The sequence below is a fragment of the Serinus canaria genome, chromosome 5 (genome assembly GCF_022539315.1).
Source record: "Serinus canaria isolate serCan28SL12 chromosome 5, serCan2020, whole genome shotgun sequence".
Taxonomy (NCBI): Eukaryota; Metazoa; Chordata; class Aves; order Passeriformes; family Fringillidae; genus Serinus; species Serinus canaria.
In genome coordinates, this window is record NC_066319.1 from 29,941,820 (window position 1) to 29,968,010 (window position 26,191).

At 36.6% G+C, this 26,191-nt stretch overlaps 1 protein-coding gene across 20 annotated transcripts in view; it reads right to left on the reverse strand.

Moving 5' to 3' along the window:
- The window catches only part of GPHN (gephyrin), a 271,212-nt gene that overhangs the window by 118,436 nt on the left and 126,585 nt on the right, over positions 1-26,191 (reverse strand). For 10 of the 20 annotated variants that reach the window (XM_050975933.1, XM_050975932.1, XM_050975921.1 and 7 more), the window contains one exon: positions 10,434-10,526. The exons of 1 other annotated variant lie outside the window; for it this stretch is intronic. In XM_050975933.1, the coding sequence (XP_050831890.1) occupies positions 10,434-10,526 (93 nt within the window). Of the gene's footprint in view, positions 1-10,433; positions 10,527-19,285; positions 19,477-26,191 lie in introns of all 20 variants that reach the window. 9 more of the 20 variants (XM_050975929.1, XM_050975926.1, XM_050975928.1 and 6 more) reach the window with 1 other exon arrangement.

A 26,191-nucleotide genomic window follows, 5' to 3' on the forward strand; every position in this document is an offset into this window, starting at 1 on the left:
CAGTTTGGGTTTGGTTTCTTTTTTTCATAAGATGGGAAAGGGTTTTGAGTAGTTCTATGAAAAAGCTGAATGCTGGTACTGAGATCAGTTTTTGGCTGGTGTTTTAAACTGAATCAGACCATGAAGGAGCCAGACAATAGTTTTTCCCCATTCCTTACAATTCTTCTTAACCTTTTCAGACTGGTGCATATTTAGAAATAAAATCTAGGCAGATGGGTAGGACAATATGACAGAAATGCCAGGCATAAAGCAAGTGGACAGGACAGCAAAAGAGCAAGTATCAGTGAGTAAGCAGACTCAAAGAGCAGCAAGGAGACACTGTATTCAAGGATCAGGTGAAAAGGCATGAGGAAAATGCCAAACATTCAGCAAGTTGCTAAAGCAGTACCAAACATTCAGCAGGTGTGCCAAGCAGCAGAAGAGCAATTCCACAAAGTCAGCAGATGCACTCAGCAGGAAGGCAATGCCAGGCACTGGAGCAGGAGACAGGGCAGCAGGAGGCCAATGCTGGTGCACAACCAGACTGAAAGGACAATAAGGAGGCGATACGTGCCAGTCAGCAGATGGACAGGCCAGGAGGTAGTCACTGTCAAGCAATTAGCTGGTCAAGAGGCAATGCCAGACAGTCAGGCAAAGGGCCAAGATCTCAGGAGGACAATGCCACACAGCCAGCAGGTAGAGAGAATACAAGACAGCAGTGAATGCCAGGCAGTCCCCAGACAAGGCAGAAAAAGACCAAAGGCCACCAACAATCAGATGCAACTGTTGGCAAGAGTAAAACATAAGCCTGCCAAATGACTGACAGGGCAGTAGGGTGGCAGTGCCAGCTCAGGATAACATGAGTGAAACAGTCCCAAGAGTCTAGATGCTCACACTTTGGTAATATCATTGGTCAGAGTGAACCATGAAAATCCACAGGAGAGTAGCACACAATGGAAACAGCAAATGAGTCTGACCCTAGCACTTGGGGAGGCCATGGGACCTTCCTATAAAACAAAAAATGGAATCCACAAGAAAATCAAACAAATGGGAAAAATGTGTCTAAAAACTGTTTCTGATGATGATTTAAAAAGCAAAAAAATACTAGCAAAGAATTAGTTTGGAAATGATTGGGTGGGATTGAAGATGTTGCTTACCCCTCTCTGGAGCCCACATAATGGGAATGTTGGGAATTTCTGCAGCAGAAAAACAGAAGAGAAAAGGGATTTCTGACTCCCAGTTCAAGGAAAGCATGTCAGTTTAGGACTGGGTAATCTCTTTGGGCAAAAAATAAGAATTTATCTGAATCTTTGCCCATCCCCAGATACATGCCTTTATGGAGGTTTGTGAAAAATTTAAGAAGCCCACATCACTTTCATCTCACGTCCTCCCACCATTGTTCCCCAAAACCACACTTACCTCTAGTATAAGAGGGGAAAGGGGTTGGTCTTGTGAGCTCATTCCCACATCCACTGCAAAATGGCTTGTGAAGTTGCACAGGAGCACCCATTGGCCATTTGTGAGATAAACGGAAGTCATCATTAACTGCTACTCATTATTAGTGCAGCTTGGTGTTGGAATTTGGCTTGGACACACCCACACTCTAATGTGTCTCTAATTAGTCTTATGAATCTTGTGGGGCAACCCTCTTCTAAGTATACAACTTATCAGCACCTATTTGTTACCTTGAATATTCTCTTGTCTTTAACTTAAGCATTTTGCTATTTACATAGCTGGTTTTTAAAACAAATTAAACTGTGTCAGAAATCTTAGCTGCTGCTTTATTTCAGATACATGCAATGAACTCTGAAATGTAAGAACTGAGAAAGTCCCAGGACTAGCAAAGTTCAGTAATTTAACTCACCTGTCATTTAAATCAAGAGACTTTTTATTCAGTATTCTACCAAGAAACTAAAAGAATCAACCAAGAATCAAACTTTCCTATTTCTGTCTACTTAGAAGTCCACATTGTGTGTGCATTTATCTACCTGCTCATTAACTTGTTATTGCCAGCACTGAAAACCTGCACTTCACTTTGACAAGGCAGCAAGGAAGCCAACTCTTCCCTCTTCAAACTGTAGAGAACCTTAGATTATATAAAGGACTCATGAGCTTTGCTATGCCATTGCTGAATTAGGATTTACAAAGGTTGCAGAGAGAATCTACATGAACTTGCCATGCACTCAATATGCAACAAAGTTTTTAAAGAACACAGCAGCACTAGGCTAAGGTGATGGAACTTTGTTTATACTGATCTCTGGGTATCAGCCACTCACTCTTCTCCTAGCAGAGCAAGGCACGAGGATAACAGAGGTAACAGAACTTCAAACTCAGAAATTTGGATCATAGAATAGGAATTTTTTCCATACCCAAACTTTCCCATATTGAACACTACTATTTGGGCTTAGAACAAAATGGCAATAATTCAGGCAGAGAAGACCAAGAGACTTTCATCATATGATTAGTAAAGGCATAAACCAGCCAGGAATTGCAAATACTGGCAGAGCCAGAGAGACCAGAGTACCAGGTAAGAGCACACATTGGCAGTTTTATAAAATGCTGTGATTTTGTGGCCAGCAGGAACTACAATTAGCTGCAACACATCAAGAACAAAATTGCTATCACCTTCTCTCTGAAGGGAGATCTTTCAACCTTAATGAAAATGAACTGTGACAAACTGATCTCAGTGTACCATAAGAAAATGCTTATTTGTGGAGGAAAATATGGACTTTAAAAATCCAGTGAGACTTTAAATGCCAACAATAAATAGCAGTAGGTTATGCACCTCACTCTGTAGGTATTCTGATGAAAGAGTAATTAGGAAAAGAATACTTGCATAAAGGGACAAGAAACTAAAATATAGTCTAAATAAAAGTTAAAAAGTAATTATTTTCTTGTCCATAACTGATAAGACTTTCATGCCTAAGCGTGACAATAGTCATTTTGGATTTCTATTTTGGTACTTATACTGAGTCAACATTTTGCTAAAGCTTCAGTGCTCCATGTGGTAGCAATTAGCAAAAGCAGGAGAAGAACTAGTTATAATCCTAAGAATAACTCCCAAAGGCAGCTGCTTTCCAAGACTCTTCTAGTTTCTTTCCACTTAGTGGCTGGAAAAGCTCCTACACAGCAGGGAAGAAGTAAATGAGAAATTCTCTATTCTTTAACAAGTATTAGTTTTAATGATCAACTATTTTAATAATGAGTCATTTTGCTATTCTGGTGTGCAAATGTCAAAAGGACTAACTCACTCAATTTTTCATACATCTTAAATCCAAACTAGTATTTGCCATCTAGTTATTATGTCTTTAAGCTGCCTTCACAGGGAAGCCTTCCTAACATGTCCATTTTTTTTTTTTTGTTAATTTTTCCCTGTATTTAGCTTTAACTAAACTCTTTGTAATAGACCATGACCAGAAAAAAAAAAATCACACATTAAGGACAAAAATTTCAGGCCTGACACTATTTTCAGGATTATTTTGCTCAAACTTGATGTTTAATTTTGTTCAGTTTCCTATTATCTTCTCCAAAATCATGCTTTAATTGAAACTATTTTTAAAAATGCCTAAAAGGAAAAAAAATTCCAGAAGTTCCAAACTGAAAATTTCATTATGCTGAAGTCCTATGGCAGGCCTATTTTTCTTCCCCATCTACAGAAAGGACTTGAAGATTTATTCACTGTTGGTTACACTAGCTGTGGCTAATAGGAGACAAGCCAGTTTATCTAAACTAATAGAGAAATGTCCACATGAGCTGTGGGCTCTACAGTGAAAACACAGCTAAAAGGCATCAGTAAAACCCTTCTCTTTATCCTAATAAAAAAGCACACCATAATCATATAGTTCATCTGGATGTACTTTTGGAAGTACTGGGTTTGCTCCCACAGGAACCATTTGTCCACTCTCAGGACATGCCAGCCTTCTTCCAACTGCCATTCCTATACTACCTTGGAAAAAACCTTTTAATTTCAAAATTCAATAAAAAAGGTGAGATTTCCTGGCTCATTACTGTGGCTTTGTTTCTCATTTTATGAAATATTCAAATTCCTTACTACTGTTTTAATGGTCTTTTCAGCAGAGCTGGCAAATATTTCCTACATGTTTGAAAGTCAAAAAACACAGCCTCTATTTGCTGTTCAAGAGTATTAAGGACACTTTAAAAAAGCAAATAAAAGCTGATCCTCAAATGAGCAAAAATAACCAAAGGCTTAATGGAATTCTATTAGCATTACCTTTATCATTTGACAGTCAGACAACTTTACACAGAAGGTTAATACATTAGTTAAGTAATTAAAAATATATTTGTCCCAGCATTTTCAGCCAATATTATCAGGATTTCACATTTTCAAAAAAGAGAGACAAAAGCAATTCATGCATTCCTTTGAGATTCAGGAAATAAAATTGTTTCATTATTAATTTCAGGATCGATTTGATTCAAAGTATCTTCTCATCTAACACATACAGAACATAAGACTGTAAGTGCAGGATGATTCATTTAACATCATCCATGATTTCTTCAAGAAGTACAAGATAACTTGAAATTTAGAAGACATTTCTCCCACTAGCCAACCCTTTTGATTTGACAGAATTAAAACAAAGAATACAGCTCTTTAGGGAATTTGCTTGTGTGATTAACCTCTTAAACCAACAAACCCTAACCCAAACACACAAAGCCTTTCATTATGATGATTTTATTGGATTTTTCTGGCTCAAGCTTTCTATTATCAGGTATTTTTAAAATTCTCTTTAGTAGGTAAAGAAAGCCTTTAGTACCTCACAAAGCCTTTAGAGTATTGTACACTATTTCCCAAAGAAAGTACAGGCAAAACCAAAGTTATTTATCAGTGTTCTTCATGACAAACTAAACAGACTGAGTTGTGTAACTCTCACAGAAAGCATCTCTCTTTTTACCTTCACATTTTTACCATCTTATTTTTTTTACCTTTTTCTATATACACAGTGGCAGGTGAAACTTTTTAAAAGGAATGTCAACAAATATATGCAGCTTTGCATTTTAGGCACACCAATCCCATATACAGACAAGAATTATCTGTATTTTTTGATGGTCTTAATTTTTTGGGTAACCTCTGACAGTTGACTAAATGGAGCTGAAATGTGATCTGCCTTTCTTACCCCTCACATTTCTCACTAAAGGAGTCAGAGGGGCTCACAGGTGTTTCCATGCAGCAACTGCAGTTGATGACAGCACAACCAAGGCCTTCAGGGATCAGGGTAAGGTACCAAATTTCCCTGAGAAACTCAAACGAGAGAAGAGAAGAGAAAGGCACTCCTCAGCCCTTTGTAAGTCAGAGTGGAATTTCCCAAGACACAGGTACTTCTGTAAACTGACAGTGTGCTGTGTGGTGCAAATAATCTGTATACTGCTGCTTCTCAAAGAAACTGGTAATAGATGCTTAGTGAAAACTGTTCTGCAATTAAACATATCAATTCTGCTATAATAACATGCCTTCCCAAGAAAGATTAAAAATCTAAACATATAATTTTAAATTGAAGCATTATGGCACATAAATATATTTTAATTTTATAACACCAAATACAGCATATCAAATAATAAATTTTATTGAAAAATAAAAGCAGACTAGATAAAGACCTAATTATATAAGCTAGGAACTGCCTGGAGGACTAAGAAAAATGGAATGGTACTTTACAGAGTTGCTGATAAACTTCTAAAAGAGTAGCAGAGAATTTGGAAGGAGTCTGTCACAGAGCAATCTGCTCCATTTAAGCACCTTTGATGATTAGATGCACGTAGCAAGGTTTTGGAATGCCGACCCTCCAGGAGCAAACTGGGCTGGAAACAATTTTCTAAGAACTATGAAGGCCTCAAAAGGTCTGATGGCAAGGTACAGGGTCAGCTGTCATCCACACAGCACATATTGTTGTACAATAGCTCACCACAGAAATCAAACTTAACTCGGAGCAAGACCTCCATTAAGAGATATGAAAAGCTACAGGTTTAAAAGAGACTACAGAAATATTCTTTTAAAATAGCTATTTAATTGGAGGGTACCTGGAATACTGAAGGGTGAAAAACTGAAACATTAGCCTGGGATATTTGAGGTTGTACAATTTCATATAACCCTTCCACAAAATTAGTTATGTCCCACATGAGATGAAGGCTTCATTCCTCCACCCTATGGAGCCATCCTGAAGTGACAGTTTGTAAAATGGAAATTATTTTCTTTTGGTCCAGTGCCAGTAATAAAATATTGCTGAGGAAGAACAAAAGTAGTCCTATATTCACAACAAACAATACTAGAAATCCTGCTGCTCTGGAAAGGCAGTATTTGAACCAGGGAGAACAAAAATCTCCTCTATATTATTTTTATTTTAAGTTGCTGCCTATTAAATGGAAATTGTTATTTGAAAAGTTTAAGTCTCAGTGGATTTGGGTTACTTAGATGGAATGTGTTGCTGTGAGAGTATGGATACAACATGAGTATCCCATCTCATTTCATTAACAAACTTAAAGTGGAAGAAAACAAACAGAAAAAAACCCACATAAAAACTGAAAATAATAGAGATCAAGAGGGTTTCCAACATTACTTGAGACAGAGAAATAGAAGAATATAGATATTAAAATAGTCTGCAGAAGTAAAATGTAATTTGAAGAAAAAAATCCATGAGAGATACCTTAGAGAATGGGGAAGAGGAGAATTATAGAAAATTCGCAAATGGCAATAATTATAAAAATGCTGGTGCAATTTTGAACTGAATATAAAAAGACATACTACAGAAGAATTGAGACTTTCTTCTATCCAAACATGGCTTCTGTGTGGTATGTTTGGAGTATTTTGTTCATTCTGACCATGATTTTTCAGAAACACTGATGAATAGAAGGGAGTTCCAAACAAAATGATTTTTTTTCATGAGTTCTTACAGAACTCTGATGAAAGAATAAATAAGTATGTATATATTTTCAGACTAAATGAAAACAAGTATGTGTCTAAATACATTTTAAACCAGTTCAAAAATATTGAAGAATATAAACAGCAAGAACTGAAAGAAGATTCACAAGTTTTCCAGAAGACTCGAAATGACTGTAAGGAAACTTCTGTCTGGTGTTACGTGCTGGAAAACAGCTCTTCTGTGTTTTTTATAAAGTATTATCTTAAAATCTTAGGGCTCAAAATTACCTGCAATGTGGATGAACTACTTGAGAGTACACATTGCGACACAGTTCAAGAATGTCTATCATCAGCTGAGTACAATACGTTGAGTTCCACTGCTATTATCTAAGTACATAAAATTAGTCTCATAGATGGGCAAACAAGACTTGCACAGAATCATACTAGAGACAAAGGATAAGAAAACAGCTAGAAGACTGTGAGGAGACAGACAAGTGAAATTTTTGAATGTACAACTTTGAAAAAGAATAAATGTAAAAATACAGAAGAGAGAAAACTGAGCAGAGCACCCACACACATGAGATTTTTTTCTTTCCCTTTGTACTGAGCAACAGAAACAGAGAAAATACATTAATATCACAGAAGGATTCCTAATGATTGATTAAAATGTTGCAACATTATTTACTTTTTTTTTTTCACAGAAGTTAATATATACTGTTATCAACATTCTGTAAGAACTACCACTGAAGTACTGTAGTTCCAAGAAATAAATGTTTGTGTCTGGAAATACAAAATGAAAGTTTCCTAAATAAACTTGGGCCATCCTTGGATCTCTGTCCAGCACAAACACTTTTAAAATCAACAAGCAGACTGTATGAGCAAACTCCAGCAGAGATTTAAAGACTATTCCCATAAATTATATGTGAAATTTTTACATCATAAAAAAATTGGTTGTATCTACAAAATGAGGCTTACACTTCAGCTTTAGTACAAATGCAAACTACCACCAACTGCCATAACAGTTAAGATTTCCAGCATTCACTAGTAATGCCTATAACACACTTACTTTCAAATTCAGCCATCCAGTGAGTGAATTTAGTTTTTTAAATATCCACATGCATTTCATCACTTCTAGTTGTGTGGTCAAGAAAGTGAAGGATGTTCACACTGCTTAAGCAAACTGATCTTTGCCCCTCAAAATGTGAATTGTAGGCACTAAATCAAAACCTCCTCTCCACACACCGACTAGACTGAAGCTATAAATTTAGGGATCAGAGACAGGCAAGGAAAATCAGATACTGTGAATATTCCTAAAAATCTTCTATTCCATTCCATTACAAGAAAAAAATCTTATTACACATCACTGAAATAACTGCCATAACCTGGAATGGTTCTCATACAGTGTTTGAAAGGCAAAGTGAGTGGGGAAACTACCAATTTTTTGGGATGATTAATTACATATTTCTGAGATAGCAAGAAGCCATTTTAAGCTACATTATGCTAGGCACTTAATTTCACTTTTATCAATAATTGCAAAATTCAATTAACATTAAGTCTTTGGGTTGCAATTATTTTTGGGAACTACCTTTATTGCATATGTACAATTATATATCTATAGAAAAGAAACAGAGAAACCTGCTTTCTAATCCAAAGTACAGGGGAATTAAGAAGAAGCAGGACTGAAACATACCAGCAGAAGTAAGATTTAACAGACTACTGTCTCTATTCTAAGGAAAAACAGTAAAACATTTTCCATTATCAAATTCAATTCTTAAAAGTTTCACATTACCATCTTAAAGATGACATCTCCATAGCACAATACCATGATCACATCCTTTCATTGTCAGCTCAGTGATGAGAGTGTGCTGAATCAACACCATACACACAAGGGGTGAAAACCAATTTCTACATCAATGCAAGTCTTCCTTGCACTGTTATTGCACATTTCATGTTGACATAATGAATTTTCCACTTGGGGTTTTCTCATTGATGTAAAATATGGGCTCCTTAGTATGTTTTTGGTATGACACATACTGGCAAACTGATTTTCTTCCCCTAAAATCATTTGTTTGACTGAATGATGTAATAAATCCTATCATAGGAACAATGCTTGTCATCACCACTTTGTAATAAACCTGGGATTCTGTAACTCCACTGCGATTAAAGTTAATCCAACTTAATTAAGTGAAAAACAATGCAGTTTTTCTTCAGTACAAGTTATTAATGATTTTTATATCAATGTGTTTTTTATTATGCAGAAACAGTAACAACTCAAAAAACTATCAGAATGGCTTACTCAACAAAACTGATGAAAAAATAATTTTTTGCACTGGCTACAATGCTTTGTCTGGCACTGCTGCCTAGGCTTGACTCTGCACAAAGGAAAACTGAAGCAGAAATTCATCCCTCCTTCTAGACAGCCCTGAAGGTCTTCACAACCTTCAAAAGCATGATGTTATTTTGCAAGCAGGAGACAAATTTAAGCAACTCACTTTTCACTTGTGGTGGCTTTAGCAAAGGGAATAATCTGCAAACTCAGTTTCACTCGGTACCACACTTCATCTTAACATTGTTCCCATTTCTTGATACACAGACTGCCCCCCCTCAGGTCTTAGTTACTCAAGGTTTCTAGTTCCACCAGAAGTAATGAACAGGAGCATTTTGTTTATATGTTTCTGTAGTTACACAAATTATACAATAAATTAAAAAATATTTTTAGTTTCCTAACGGAAAAAAATTTTTGAACTTCAGGCATGCAACAAAACACATTTGTAAGTAAAAAGCATTGTAGATATGCTATAAAGAACTCAAATCAGCTTGAGAGTCTAGGAAACTGAAAATATACAGGAGTACTTAAGAGAAATCTAGGTATGTTTAATTATGCAAATAAACACAACTCACTCAATCTCAACTCTGCCCTTTAGTGAACATAATCACACCAAATGAAAGATGTGATTTTAAAAGTTCATGTTAATCTAATTTGGAACCATAAATAACAAAATACTTCAAGAACAATCACACAGTCATTTCACATGACAACTCATGGCCATGAGGTCATTAGGTTAAGCTTCTCATTTTTCCCCCCTTACTTTAGCTTCTTGTAAGTGTAAGGTAAGCAAATTTCCTGAGCAACATTTACTGGTGCAGATTACCTGCACCTCTGTGCCTGTTTAGTTTTTTCTGACAAGCAGATCCATCTCTCTTATCCCACTCTTCCTTGCACAAGACACAACAAAAGCCACACAAGATTTTGCTTAGCAGTGTCATACTGCAGTGCTAAGGAAAATGACACCACAAAGCCATTAGAATTTTGTTTTTTGAGGGGACTGGAAAACCATTATACTGTACCACATTTTAGTTTGAAAATTGTTTTGGGTCAGAACCCAAGGTCAGAGTAATTCTCTTGTGCTATATTTTCTATTACTTTTTTCTGATTCCAAGTTGTGTAGCACTTGACCCATCCACAGATACCGCAAAGTAAAGTTACAGAGAAAATTTAAGAAAAAAAAAAAATCACCCTCCCCTCCTCCAGACTCATGCATTTTTGTACCAAAGGGCAGATTTCTCTATTCCAGGACTCTCTCACCTCTGGAGTGACATCTCGTGGTGCAAACCCTGTTCCTCCAGTTGTTAAAATCAAATTTAGTTCCTTTTCATCACACCAGTCTATCAGCGTCTCCTGAAAGAGAACATGAATCCTGTCAGATCTAGCAAGAAATGGTTCTATCAGATAACACCTGCAGACTCGAAATGTCTTAAAAACAGAGACACACACAATATGGGGAATTATAAACCACTCATGGCTTTTAATACAAAGATTTTAAACCCCTATTTATAACCAAGATAAGCCAGAATAATGCAAGTATCCACATAATATTATTTTTCATATGGAAACTGAAAGTCAGTTCTCCTTCTCTTGACCTGAATTGGAAAACAAGAATTCACAGTTATTAATTTCTAGCATTGTTATAATATATAAATATAAAATGCTTTGATAGACATTAATAGAGAATGTAAATTTAATTTACATTACATAATTGATTCTTGTTACAGTAACTTTGTTTTCCACGCTGCACTTTTTGATAGCCTGAAAAAACCAAGAACCACGTATCTGTAAGCCTAACTACCAAAAGATGCAATAATGCACTTGATGCAGCAGGTGATGATCTATAATCATCTTTCCTACATTCCTCTAATAACTCAACAGGAGTGTGTACACACATTGCAAAGCTGGACTAAGAAACCTGTCATGTAAATTCAATGACCTACAGTTCTGGAAAACTCATGATACTAGAGACGTGTTTAATTTTATTTGATATATTCATTTTAAAAAATGACTTTATTTAAACTAGTTCTCAAACTATGACAAAAATTTGACATAAGCAGACGATTTATTTAATCTCAATGTGATTATCTCATTTATCCTTCACACTTGACTGTAGGCCAGCACAGCAGGAGCATGTCTGCCTGGAGAGCAAAATTCACTGGGTTACCTTAACTAAACTCATTACATAGCAAAGTATCCATCTACGCAGATCACATCAATTATTGAGACAGCTATTCATGTTCTAGCAAAGAAACAACATTATTTGAAAATGTTTAGGGCAAATTTAAGTTTTGGAAGTATTATATTGGGAAAGAAGGAATAGTTTTGGAGATTGTTGGCTTAAAGCTTATCATTTATCACAAAATTAGCTCTGAGAAATATACTGGTTTAAAAAGCTTAAAATAAAACTGTCTAGAACATTTTAAAAAGTACAACCAATTCAGGTAATCCTCAGCTGTATTTTTCCAGTCCTAGTACTGCTATGCAACTCCCATTTAACAGAAGGATCAAATACAGACACTTAAAAATGGCAACTGGAATAAACCTGTGTCTGACTGCAAGCCCCACCACACCAACACACCCAAGGATTACTTGAACTAGTGGCAAAACCAAAGGTTCTGTCTTTATTTCTCCTTTCTTTACTCATTACTTCCACTTCCTCTTTTGTATTCTCTCTTGCCTTTATTAAAATCACAATCATCTTTTTACTCTACCCCTTTGGAGAATGACTCTCTAATTAACTGGGTTGTTAAGTGAACAGAAGTTTTTTATATGAACATTTCAAATAAGCATAGGAAAGGAACAAGGATAATGCCTCAAACTTGTACATAAATAAATGAACTAGTAACTAAGGCACTTGTGTTATATTTTGATAAAGATGTGAATTATGGTAGCAAAAGGATTTTAGGTCTTAAAATTCTTTGCTTCAACAACAGTTAAGCAATTGGAAATTTCTTTCAAATAGGTGTCATCTCTATCTTCTAGAAACATATTTGTCCTGACTAAAACAGGTACAAATTTCAGAGAACACTTTGGAGAAGCTCAGTTTTTGGCAAAGTTAGACCTTAATATTGCATTTATTTTAAAAATTAATATAGTCAGGAAAAAAACTTCCTTTATAAAACAGAATGGATAGGCTTTTGGGGTTTGGTTTGTTTTTTTTTTAAAGCATAATTTAGCTTTAGGTAAAATAAAACCTGCCAAACTCCTTTTAACAAGAAAATAGATCCTCCCTCTGTTCTCATTTTGCTACAGTTCAATAATACTTCCATTGACAAGGAGAGAAAATGTCGTGTGATATCCTACAAAAAACTAAAAGAATTAACATCCTAACTCTTCAATTAAATCGAGCAATAATTAAGTGCCTATTCCTGCTACTGCATCAGTGTATCTAGGCAGACTCCTAGACAGAATTCTCCATCAAGTTCTAGTTATTGTAAAGAAGCTTTCAAGTAGAAGACCTTTAACTATGAGGCAGTGGGTTTGGGTTTCATTGTCCTTCAGAAGTGCAAATTTATCACTTAGATGTTTTAAAACCATGGAAAAATACCCAAGGCTTACATCCAGCTTATTTATTTTCTCTCTAACCCAAAAAACTGTGTCCCATGAAATATTCTTATTGCTGTAAAAGTATCTAAAAAAGGAAGGCCCACACTCATCAATTATGAACAAACTGGGGACTCAGAACAGGTAGATTCTGTACTGGCTTTGCGGGGAACTGAATTTTCTCTGTCTTCAAATAAAAATTTCTCTAGGCAAGTGACCTGATATTTGGCTTTACTGATGCAATACAAGCAAAATTATTATATAACATTTCAACCAAAGAAAATTTCATTTAATATTTTTTATGCATATTTCTCCTATTGTTTCACTGATGACAAGCTTTCAAGAGAAAATGGCTGGGTCAGCAGATTGTGTAAAGCACTATTATTTCATTCAAGCCAATGGAATGATGCTGATGGATACAAAATACAGTAGCTGGATCTGAGAACAGTCCAGTAAAATTACCACCAAGTTTTAAAAAGCCAGAACAAGCTACAGAATTCCAGGGGGAAAAACCCCCCAACCAATAAATAGCTTAATACTTGTAACAATTAGTATCCTAAATTAGGCTTTATCAGTTATTTTCCAGGGTCAAGATGTAACAGAAATGAAATCATTACAGACAGTTCATCCACAAATAATTTTATTTCAAAAGGACACAACCATTTCAGATTTCACTGAAGTCCTAAAATAATTATATTAATTATGTCCTTCTGATGTACAGAAGTAAAATGCCAGGCCAGTTGTCTCCTTAAGCTTTAGATTAGATCTAGTTCCCTGTCCTCTTTACCTAATTTCTCATATTTTCTCTCTCAAATACATTTAAATTTCCCTCATTCAACTAAGTAAGAAATCCTCAGGTGTAAAACAAACAACCTCTTTCCATCTCTTGCTCCAAAGAGTTCTTGCTTCTTTCAGCTCCCTCTCTCCCACAACCTGGAACTATTTATTGGACTTCCTATGCACTGCCCAATATTGAAACTACTTCAGTTATAATACTACTCAACAAAAACCTTGTTTATGATGCTTGAATTTTCTCATGACCAGTGTTAATTTTACCAGTGCAGAAAAATCTTGTCTCATTTTTTTCTCTGAGTTCTTAGTCTTTCACAGGTAAATTTATTGATTTAAAGACCAATAAAGATGATTACCTCATGGAAAAAAATGCCTACAGGTGTGGCTCAGTGCAGAGACCCTCTGTATATGGCAGGTACATGCTTTCAAATTCATAAAGGCACCACCACATTAGGACTCACTAAGTCCAAAAGCTGTACAGATGCATTTTGGTGGCACCACACCTAAGCTAGTGCTACCTAACTTTTCAGTCAGAACAGCTGGAACACTCACAGACATATTTCCTTCTGCAGAGGTAACTTAAGCATCTCCACGTCCAAGATGCAAACCAGCCATTAGTCTCAGCTGCAATGAGCAAGCCACAAAATGCTGGTAATTTCCTTTTGTATTTAACACTAGCTCCAGGGCTCAGGCTCTTCCCTACACCACCCTGCCTTGATCTACAGGGTTCAAGAGAGAGAAAATACATCATGCTTTAATTTGGTATGGTTGTCCAGCAACTCTTCATGATTATCATTAGGTATTGTTGCATTTCTAGTAACTCTTCTTCACTAATAATTTCTGTCCACCATGACACATAAGAAACCTGATCACAGAATACACAATTACAATGGATAGGAAAGTTAGTACCATCCTTTAATCTCTGTGTAAGTGAACAGGAAAAACAAACAGGGATTCCTTTCTGGAACAAGAAGAACAATGCCCTGATCTTTGCAGATAACCAAGGTCTGTGGATTACTTATCTTAGCCAGAAATTTAAACTTGAGACAGGCTGCAAGTCTCCTCCAGTCCTCCTAGTGCTACTGTCTGGTGATTTTCCACACAGACATTGAGACCATGAGCCTTAACTGGAGCAGAAGCACCACAAAGCACACGAAAATGGTCATTGGGCATCAGATTAAATTCCTACACAGAAAAGCTGAGGTGCTGATGGCTTTTCCTTCTCTATGATGCTACAGTCTATGGCATGTCTTGCCTTTTTTTCATTGTCCTATTTTTGCCATCACTGCTATGAGAGTGTGATAACACTCCCACATGTTTATGCTTCCAAAATTACTAGAATATCTTCCTTCAAGTCAATATTCTGGTGCTTACCATTTAGATAAACATGGGTACGTTTTCCTGATCAATATAATATTTACTTCACAATACAAGGTTTGTAAAAATAATTCTCAATACACATACATATTTTCACATACCACAGCCACTAGAACATGACATGTACACTGTTATAATTTAAAACATCCAGAAAGAACAGGGAAATGCTAAAAACAGTATAAACAGGGCAGGATTTCCCAATGAATCCAACGAATCCATAGAGAATTCCAGCATTCTATATTCAGTATTGAAACTAGTTAAACCATTCTTAATTGTATAGTTAACAAAGATGTTTGGCATTCTGGCTAGATTTTTCCAGCACAGTACAACTGAGAAGTTATTTCACCTTATATGCATCACTAATCACACAGTAAGAAAAATATATAAAAATTTATACTGCTGAACAAATATAAGTGTTAAATATGAAACTTAATTATGGGAAAATATACATTTATTTACACTGGACTTTGAAACATAGGTAAGTCAGTATAAGCTGGTTTACAGACATGCATACTATCCAGAAGTATTCTCAAAACAACTTCATGTAACTTAAAAGATCACTGTGGCTCCCAGCACAAACTACTGATAGTGTTCAGAGATGCAGAAGTCTGTGTTCTCCAGAACAGATCTCAAAATTACAACCTTTGTAAAATAATGTAAATTCTGTATTTTCAAGCAAATCCTGTTTACTTTAGGAAAATACAAATGTATTAAATGCAAGGAGAAACATAGAACAGAATGTTTTTAAATGCATAATGACAACTTTCCTTAGCAAAACAAGTTAAATTAGAAAAAATATGCATATTTAGGAAGCCATAATAAATATCAATCTATTTTTCTTTCACACTCTTTGTGCTCAAGCTTAAAGAGTGAACAAGATAAATTTATGTATGATGAGTTAACATCATCACAATGAAGAAACTATAATGAATGACAATATGGCAAGACATATCAAAGAAGTGAAATTCTGCATAGACACAGATTTGCTAAGAAAACTGGATGTAGTTTCAAGCACTGAGTTCCAGGAATATAGGAACTAGCACATTAAGATCTCATTACAACCTTTATTTAGTCATGTAGCTTGGACTACTCAAGAGCCCAGCTCACTCAAGTTAAGCCTGATTCTATGACAGGAGAGAGCATCCATGAATCAGAAATTCATGTCAGAGCACATAAAGCAGGAGAAAAGAACAAAAGGTAAAGTTTGTTCCTTGTTGTATTATTCAGGAGTTTGAATCTTCTTCTCTATTCGGTGGATCATGGCTTGTACATTATTTAAAAAGATAAATCATATAGTGGGGACCATGCAAGAACACAAATACCCATAAAGAAAGGCAATGAAGTAAAGAGAAGAGTACAAAATTAAGTCTGAAAATGAGGGAAGGTCTTCAAAATGTTAGAGTATTCTTGGAATTAATTTCCTATATTTTTGCCCTACTTCTTGTGAAGTTTTTATTTCTTATGCTAACAATCCTTTACTTATTGCTCAAAAGCTTCCATGAAATGTGGAGGCCTGAAGGTACTCGTGTGGAGGAACAACTTCCCAAGAAATCAATTACAAAATGATTTAAGAATTTCATAAAATTAAACATTAAAGCAACATGAAAACATGCATGTTGTTTTCTATTATCTCCATTCCTTTTATCCTTTCCCCACCAGCAGAAGGCAGAAAGAGAAATGTTAGGAATATGTTCAGTGTAATCACTGTGGTCAAGAGACTTGGATGAAATGCAATTATGTATCTCACTGTGTCTAAATACAGCTTTTCAAATTTTGAGATTTTACAGAACACAGTAAGTCATCTTTCAAAGATTCTACAGGTAAATTTCCAGTTTTCAGCATCCCAGTCATGTTGCAGTTGTTTTTTTAAATACTAAGCTAATGTATTAAAAGACGTCATAAAAATGTAACTATTTTATTGAAATGCTAAACTAAAGGAGGAATGGAATAAAAATGTACTCTATAAAAGGCTTACTTTTTAAATGGAAATTTAATTACAGGCATTTTCCATTTAAAGTAAATTGCAGCTATCAAGTATTTCAAGGTTCAACATACCAATGCAGTCTTGTAACACAGAATTTTTAAAAAAGTACTTCATGTCTTCTAAAACCTACTATTCAAGGTAATTACCCCTAAAACAGAGAAAAAAAAAAGTAGGTGCTGAAGTGCAATCATCAACAGAGTTCATCTATGCAAACAAGCAAGGGAAGTCCAGCAGAGAGATGTGCAAACACTGAAATGTTTGGTCAAACCATCATGACTGGAAGTGCCAACACTTTTAAGAGCTGAGACTGGCAAAAGAATTTCTAATTATTTTGACAGAGAGCGGTAAAGACAGTCAAGGCCACGTACAAGATTGATTTCCTCTCAGAAAAACAAAGGAAAGATTCTTATTTCAAGCTACTTACCTTGACATACTAGTCTTAGTACATCTAACTAAGTATGGCTATACTACAGTCAATAAAAATAGTGAATTTATTGTATGACCTAATAAATTGCATTAAAAGGTACAAGTAGATTTAGATCAGAACAAACCATGCACCTACATGCACACAAAGGCACTAAGACCCTTTTCCTTCTGTACAAAAATCTGCTCCCATCTAATGTTGGTGCCGCTGGTATCCTCCTAGAGCCAGGCTAAGGTTACTCACAGGAAAGGAATGGGCACTTAGCATAACAGCTTTCTTCAGATGCTTGGAAAAGAAATGCAACTTGGAATTAGATACTTTCCAAATGTGCCTGTGTCTACAAAGACCTTTATTGCTGAATCTGTATTTGGCAGATACATACGTAAGTGTGGGCCTATGTGTACATGTGCTCATTTTTATCTAATAAAAATGTATTAGCAAAAGTTCAATGTGTCTCATTTTTGCCATGCACAAAGGCAAGTCTCTCAAATATAATATTTACTCACTAAAATAAATATTACAGAGTTATAAAAATTCTGGTTTTCTTAAGAATTGAAAACAATTAAAAATTTAAGAAAGACATAATGCCTCCTTGCCAGTATCACTTTTCCTAATAAGAATCTTAGCAATCTTATTTTTTAATTTTTTTGATTATACAAGCTAACAACAACACCAGCAAAATAGCAACTAGAATGAAGAGGAAAAAGAAAGCATAAAATCAAGTAAATGAATCCAATAATATTTACTAACAACAGACAGAAACTTTCTCTCTTCATTTTTAAAATTTTCTTAAATTAAAACAGCACTTCAAAGACCTGTTATCACAAGAATACATGTTTGATTTTGGAGCCATAAAATTCAGGTTACAAGATGGATTTTCCCACAATTTTCTTCCCCTTTGCATACATACAGTGTTCATCTAAGGTTGACTAGAAAATTATACTTTGGGTTTTCTCTCAGAATGTGCAAAGGCAGCTTGATATTACACACAAATCAGTAACTTTCTAAAATTAGAGCTCTTCATAATATTTTACGTACATGTACCAGTATCTACAGCACTTGTATAACATGTACCACAGATCAGAAGGTTCAGCAAACATTGCAGGCTGCACCTAAGCCCAGATAAACTACACCTTAGTCTTGCTGAAAAGGCAAAGTGACAGAAAACCAACTTTGAATTTCTTTGAGCTGCCAAGGCAACATTAATTGCTACAGCCTTAAGGAACTGGTAAAAACACATCCACTATATTCGGAAAGGTGACAGGTCTCAGAGAAGTCCCAGTACAAACAACTCAGAATCACATTTCTGTAACAGCCTTCAACTCACTTGAAAATAATCATTTGCAGAATTTACATGTGCATATTTGCATGTAGGGACAAGTACATCTCCAGTTTAAGCTAGGTTATACCCCATGTCTACTTGTTTAATGGGCAGGAAGTGTAGTGAATTAAAAAATTATTACAAGGCTTCAATAATTAAAAAAGAAAAAAAGTGAGGTCGGCTGTGGAAAAAATGTTTAAACTCAAATGTTGGCTTTCCTGCAACTAAGAAGTTTTAAAGATCAATATACTAGTATAAATAAAACTGATTCTTATAGAATCTACTTCCATTTCTAGCCTCATTTTCTAATAGTAAATACAATCTTACATATTACTTCACACACTTAGCTACAATTGTGAATTACATTTTTTTTTTAAATTATGTTACACCTGATATGATCTCAAGTTTTCATGTAGCTCTCAATGGAAATGATAAATTGAATAGAATGAAGATATTTAAATATCTAAATAAGGTTAGGATGGGGGAAAGACAAGAGATGAAACTATTAGAGAGACAGGGAGCTACTCAGTGTAATGCAGTTTGTGGTATAAAATTCCCCCCCATGTATTGTTCATGCATATCATCCATGGAGTCAATGAGCTAAATTGGTTTTAAAAATAAAATCTACTGCTTTACCTGTGAGAATACAGTAAAGAAAATTTACCTACCAATGAACAGCTGCAGTACTTTGAGACACTTAGTCCATACATATACTCTAAGAGTGGGTGGGCTCGTGGCCTGCCCTGCAGTGTCCCGGGAGGGGCACTCCCACTCCTCCCCTCGTCCTGCTCGAGGCATTGACACACAGGGCAGAGTGCATCCGCCACCACTGCAGTTCCTCTTAAATGCACAATCAAACCTGAAAGAGATTCAGAAAGAGGGGAAAAGCAGGTAGGAGACTAATGTACATGCAGACTGTACCTCTCAAAGAACACCAGTTACTGATGAGTAACCTTTCTTCTTTGAGTCTGCATGTACATTCCCACAACGACTCACTCTGATCAGTTACCTGTGCCTTTTCCCATCCAGGAGAAGGCCTGAGGACTCCCACAAACAACTGCAGCATCACTCCACTGAAGGCTGAAACAGCCCTGGATCCTATTAGACTAAGACAATGCTGGGTGAAAGCAAAGAGAGAACTCCAGGTGACCTTACAGCACGTGTCTAAATACCATACAATATAGATACTAAGTTTGTCCAGAGACCTAACAGAATTTGGTTTGGCCATATGAAATTCCTTGAGTCTACTCAGAGACAGAAAGGCACCTAAACAATCATTATCTGAAGTCTGCCAAACTTTTTGATATTCCCACAGTGCAACAAGAAAAGAAGCAAACTAGAAAACTTGGATCTTTGAAGAGAAATTAAAAAGGCCTTATGAAATCAATAATATAAATTATAAAATTCAATCAAAGAAGCATAAGATCTGGAAATAAGTATTGAAGGACTAATTTTTTTGCTACTCTGGATCTTTAGCACCACTTCAAGAAGGACTCCTGGATGACTGAAGAACAGATACTCTATCCATGTATAGGTAGTATGCAAAATAGCAGCTATAGGGACTCATGTACTTCACTAGCTGGCTGAGAAAACTATTTCCAAAGGTACCACTTTCCTAGACACAAGCAGAAGGAATAAGCAGAAGTAAGAATTAAAGAGCTCAAAAGGGGAGAAGCAACCACTGCAATACAGTGGTTTTCCACTCCATGAACAGTAGGAAGCTGTCATCAATCACGAACAATTCAATAGATCCTGATCATCTGTTAGGAAGATGTGAGTTGTGAAATGTGTGAACATCAGTGGACTGAATCAGAGAGAGCAACCTGGTACCCTCACCAAAATACAGAGAGAAATCAGAGGAACTACACACCACAAACATTCAGAGAGCTGAGATCAAAGCAGCCACAAACATGTCATACAATGTCATTTTCTCAGAGAGTATGCATGCCTAGATTATACTTTCATGCTACTAGCTGTCATTACTCTGGAGAGAAGCAAAAACTGACTGCCCTAGAGATTGATTAATGGTTTGGCTTGGGAGTCCCAAGATTGCCACAGACTGAAGAGCGAGGGAAGAGCTAAAATACATCTATGAGGACTTCAAAAGTGTCTCACAGAGCTGCTCATGACTATACCCACTGTCAGAAATCACAAAACAAAACCCCCACCGTTTTGTCGTATTTCTCTTTATGTTTGTCAATTGTGGTAACTTACAATCAATGTACCATAAAAGGAGAATCATTTTACAAGCCTAATCCAAATAAAATTGCTGTATGGCTCTATTAAACCAGGCATCTGTATGACATGCCAAAACAATAAGTATATTTTAGCACAACCACAGGCAGCATTACAAAAACTGTGACATTCTCAAGCACTGAGAAAGAAGGCCCTAACAGACAATAGGTTCCTCCTGAGGTGAAACCACTGCTATTTTGTAGCACATGTAAAGGTTATGGTCTCCTTCCTATCCAAAATGTTCTGTATGTTTAAATAGTCAAATAGAGTGTCATGCTTCACTGCATGAAAAATGAGGCTTCAATAATGCCTGAGTCTATTAGTCCAAATGATCAGTGTGGGGAAAAAAAGGCAGTATGACTGTAATAGATGGTCAGAAGCTCCTGAATTCCAAGTACTGATACTATGCAAGACAGAATGGAGTGATTGGTGGCACAGACACTGCTTTTTCCTAACCAAAACAGAATTAAGGTTATTGGTAGATAAGCACCAACCTGAGATGCATGGAAATCAATCAACACAGATGCTCTTGCCCTCTAGAGAAGACATTTTAATTTCTGGATGTTATGATAGATTAATTAGTCCTTGGCAAGTAACATTATCAATACAATTGCCTATTTAAATATGCAGAGAAATTGCTGTTAAGAAGATGTGCCAGCATATTTTGAAGATCCTGAAAATCTGTAACCATTATTTTATGTCAAGCACATCAGTTCCATAGATGGAGTAATTACATAATGCATCTATTCAGCACCTCCATGCTTGCTCCTACAGTGCACTATGATGGTGCCATTCACTAAAAGAATCATTTTTCTGAGCATCAGTGATTCTGATATTGCAGGTAACTTTTATTAGAATCATAGAATATCCTAAAGATGCTTCTCCTGTGCAATAAAGAAGCCAGCTTAGCTGACATCTCTACATATTTGTAATGGATCCTGCTACCAGCTGAGAGATTTAAGGATTACTATCATTCACCTGTATTAATTCTCTAACCTCAAATAATCAATGCTAGATTTAGCTTCCAGAAAATAATAAAGCAACTGTAAAGAAGCCCCTTCATTGAAAACAAAGCAATGTCCTTTAGTTCTCTAAATATAAGGAAGATATGGACATCCTGCTGTGATATATTCTTGTGATAGGAATACACAAACAAGACAGAAAAAGGCATCCACAATAAAAGAAGGAAGACTGGAGTATTCTGGATCTGATTAGATTGTCTGCACTTCACTTTCTGCTGAGTGGGAGTAATCCTGAAGACCCTGAAAATTATTCTCAAAAGCTATAAGGAAAGTATAAACCTCATTCAAAATTCATTGACAGTAATTAATAAAAAGCATGTTAACAGCTGTTGAAGGCAGTGAAAAATTAGTAACTATGATCATTACAGTAAAAAAAGATTTTTCCCTATGTGCCCTGGTTGTTTTTTTCTATAAAGAGAGAGCACAATAAAAGAGTAATAGAATGAACTAGTAATAGGCTGCCTTGCTGATTAGGTTATTGCTTATTCCTGAGTGAGTGTAAGCATCCAAGGAGTAAAATGTAGAGAAAGAACCTTTTTGCACTTATAAGACTGAACCAAACTTACAAGAGTGACTGAATTACTGAACTGGAAAGGCCATTGCCTTCAAAGGAAAGACATTTTCAGAATTGAGTCCATGCAGAATGTTTCTTATAGGCCCAAAGGATTACAGCTATTACATAATACTGGATGAAAGCTGTTACCATTGAATTTGATGAGCCATCATCTGCTTCCATTTCAGCTTGCAGAGGTGTCTTAGCATCAGCCAATCCCACTGCAATCAAAGATTTCAACTTTTATACTCAGGAGAAATCTAATGCAGAAAAATTAATATCAGAAAGACTTTCCCTAAAAGCTGAAACTTCTGGGTCATTTCTCTTTTGAAACACTTTTTTAAAATGCTCATTTTTTCATGATACACCCTAACAACAAAATTGCTTGGAATCAGGAGGCAATAAAAGCATTCAGAATACTAAAGAGTTTTCAAAATCACCTTTGAACTGTTTCTGCAGCTGGTATAAATGAAACTAAAATCTGCCAGGGTACTAAGATTGTTCATCCATGCCTTTATGGTGTTGGAAATCTCTCCAGCAAAATAACATACAGAATTTCAAATAACTTACAGCACTTTTAAAAAGATTTTTTTGTATTCTAATCCTCATTGTTTCCAAGGTTCTAAATTCTTGGAAATTATTTCATGCTCTAAAGAAAGATATGTGGTCACTTTTATATATTAAAGACTATACATATATAAAAATAGATCTAATTTTCTCAGCCAACTAAACTGGAGACAAGTTTGTAAGAAGTCTTCCTAGTTTGATAAAGTTGCTGCATCTGGAGCAAAGAGAAGCTTAATAAAACAAATGCTTCACAGAACAGCTCTAGCTCAACCTGGTCTCATGGTAGCAAAGTCCCAAAGGTTGACTAAGACATGAATTTAAAAGAACTACACGAAAAGAGTTGGAAAGGACAATTCTAAGCAGAATCACTTGCCATCTCTTGTTTTTCTAAAGACATATGCCAAACTTTACTAATTAAATAATTAAAGAAATACTAATCATTAGTATCAGAATGAGAGAAGCATAGAATACTTTCTCCTTACAAATGCTTGCAGCAATCATATTGAGTCTCTTGACTGCTGCAGAGGTATTCAAGAATCACCTGGACAGAACCTTCTGCAAAGGAGGGGGTCTCCAACATCCCTTTGGGCAATCCCTTCCAGTGCTCAATCACCTGCACAGTAAAGAAATTCTTCCTCGTGTTCAGGTGGAACTTCCTGTGCATCAGTTTCTGCCCATTGCCTTTTGTCCTATTGTTTGGCACCACCAAGAAGAGCCTGGCTGTTGGTTATGGGATCAAATGCAAAGAAAAACCTAAATGTAAGAAAGAATCTAAATATAAATATAAAATAACAAAACGTTGCTGAAGAAAAAACACACTGGTGCAGTGCAGTAGATTTTAGTTCCACAGGTGTTGTTTTTCTCTTCCTACTCTCTCTCCCATGTGAGCTCCCCTTAATTTGATTTCCTTACAGATAAACTACTGCCTTCTAATTGATCCTAAGGGCCTCTTGCTAATTTTGTAACACACAAAACATGTCTCAAGCATTCTATGCATGTGATTGTTTCCAATCACAATAAGTGATATGACATATTCATACAGTGGTTTTCTACCCAGATTCACAGCATCCTCAGCAAACACACAAATTACCTGGGCCTTTAGGGTTACCATTGTTCTAACCTTGGTAAGGGTGCCAGATGTTTGGCACCATTGCCATACAAGGCTCTATCCTCTGACACCCTCCCTTCAGATGCTCACAGACATTGATGAGGTCCCCTCTCAGTCATCTCTTCTTGAGGCTGAACAGGTCCAGCTCCCTCAGCCTTTTCTCATAAGAGATGCTGTCTTGCTGCCCCTTCACTGGACCTGCTCCAGTAACTCCCTGTCTCTCTTGTCCTGAGGGGCCCAGAATTGAACACAGCACTCCAGGTGAGGCTCACCAGGGCTGAGTGGAGGGGCAGGATCCTCTCCCTTGACCTGCTGGCCATGCTCTTCCTAATGCAGCTCAGGATCCCATTGGCCTTTGTGGCCACAAGGACACACTGCTGGCTCAGGGACAGTTTGTTGTTCACCAGGACCTCCAGGCCCTTTCCCACAGAGCTGCTTCCCAGTAGCTCAGCCCTCAGTCTGTGCTGGGCCATGGGGTTATTCCTGCCCAGGTGCAGGACCCTGCACTTGCCTTTGTTGAATCTCAGGCAGTTCTTCTGTGCCCATCTCTCCAGCCTGCTGAGGTCCTTCTGAAGGGCTGCGCAGCCCTCTGGGGTATCAGCCACTCCTCCCAGCTTTGTGTCATCAGTGACCCTGCTGAGGGTGCATCTGCCCTTCATCCAAGGCACTGCTGAGTAAGTCATTGACCACTGAGCCCAATATTGAACCTCGGAAGACTCCACTAGTGACAGGCCTCCAACCAAATCCTGTGCCACTGATCAGAACCCTCCTTGCTCAAGTATGAGTCATGTCTAGAAGTAATTTCCAGAACTCATGGAATACCCTCTGGACTACAAGTACTTGTTTGTTATTTTAAAGATTAAAGAAGACATACACAGTAACCTTTACCAGAATCCAGAGTTATTTATATAGTTCAAGGAAGAGTTGCATAAGAAATAATGAGTCTCTTCAACTGTGTATCACCTGCTTTATATACCATTATTCTAACATATGGTCTGTTACATGAAAGTGTTTATATAAGCAATTTTTGGTTATTTAATTGCAAAACTTACCTTTCTGGACAAGGTCAAATCATATTACAGTCAACTGCTCACTGCAAATCAGAATAAAGCTTTCATTGCCATAACTAAAAATAGCATATTGCCCCTTTCAAAGAGTTGTATCATCTCCCACACATCCTACTTCAGGGATTATGATGCATGCAGTATATGTTATCTCTGGACTACTGCTTTCCCTTGTAGAGACAATTGCCACTTTAGTGCTAGAGAGTGATGAAGAGCCTACACAAGGCAGCACAGTCATAAAGATAGTATTTTCAGCAGGAGAGAGTAGGTGGCATTAGTGGATGAGGGAGACAGGCAATAAATTTCATCTGTGAGCAAAAACTGGGCAACACCCTCTGGAAATCAAGGGCCACGCACTGTTCTGTTTATAACATTGTACCTCAAGGAATTAGCAAGGCACATAACAGTTCCCTTGAAGTTCCCACAGAAGGCTGCCCCCTGCTTTACGTTCAGCATGGTTTTCAGGAATGTGTCATGCTGCACAAACCTCTTTGGCCAAAGCACAGACTCATCCACCTCGGTGTAATGGAGGAACCTGTGGGCAGCTCCAATTCAGTTCTGGTGATTACACCACCAGCATGGCTTTCCTTCATCTAAAAGAGTAGCAGAAATCAAGTGGAGAAATCCATCCACATCTGATGCTGCATGAACACACAGTTCCCAGCATCTGAAGGGAGTAAGATTTATTTGCTACCTATATTCCTCCTCTTCCTCTGCTTTATGAAAGCAGGTATTTCATTCAGCTATTTGCTGTCAGGCCTTTCTTACTGAGATACAGAAAGAACCTGGCACTTCCCTCTCTCTTGCTTTCTGCCCCAGTACAGAAAACACACACACACACACTCACAGAGAATTCCCTTTTCATTTCAAGACCCATCCCTTCTAACTACAGAAGAGAGGCCTTTGCTTTTTTCTTGCAATTACTCTTCAAGTCTTTTCTGTCCTGTAAGAGTTCTCTCTCCAGGCTGACTACTTCTATGATATCTGAAAACATTAAAGAGTAGTCCAAGATTACTTATTTTATG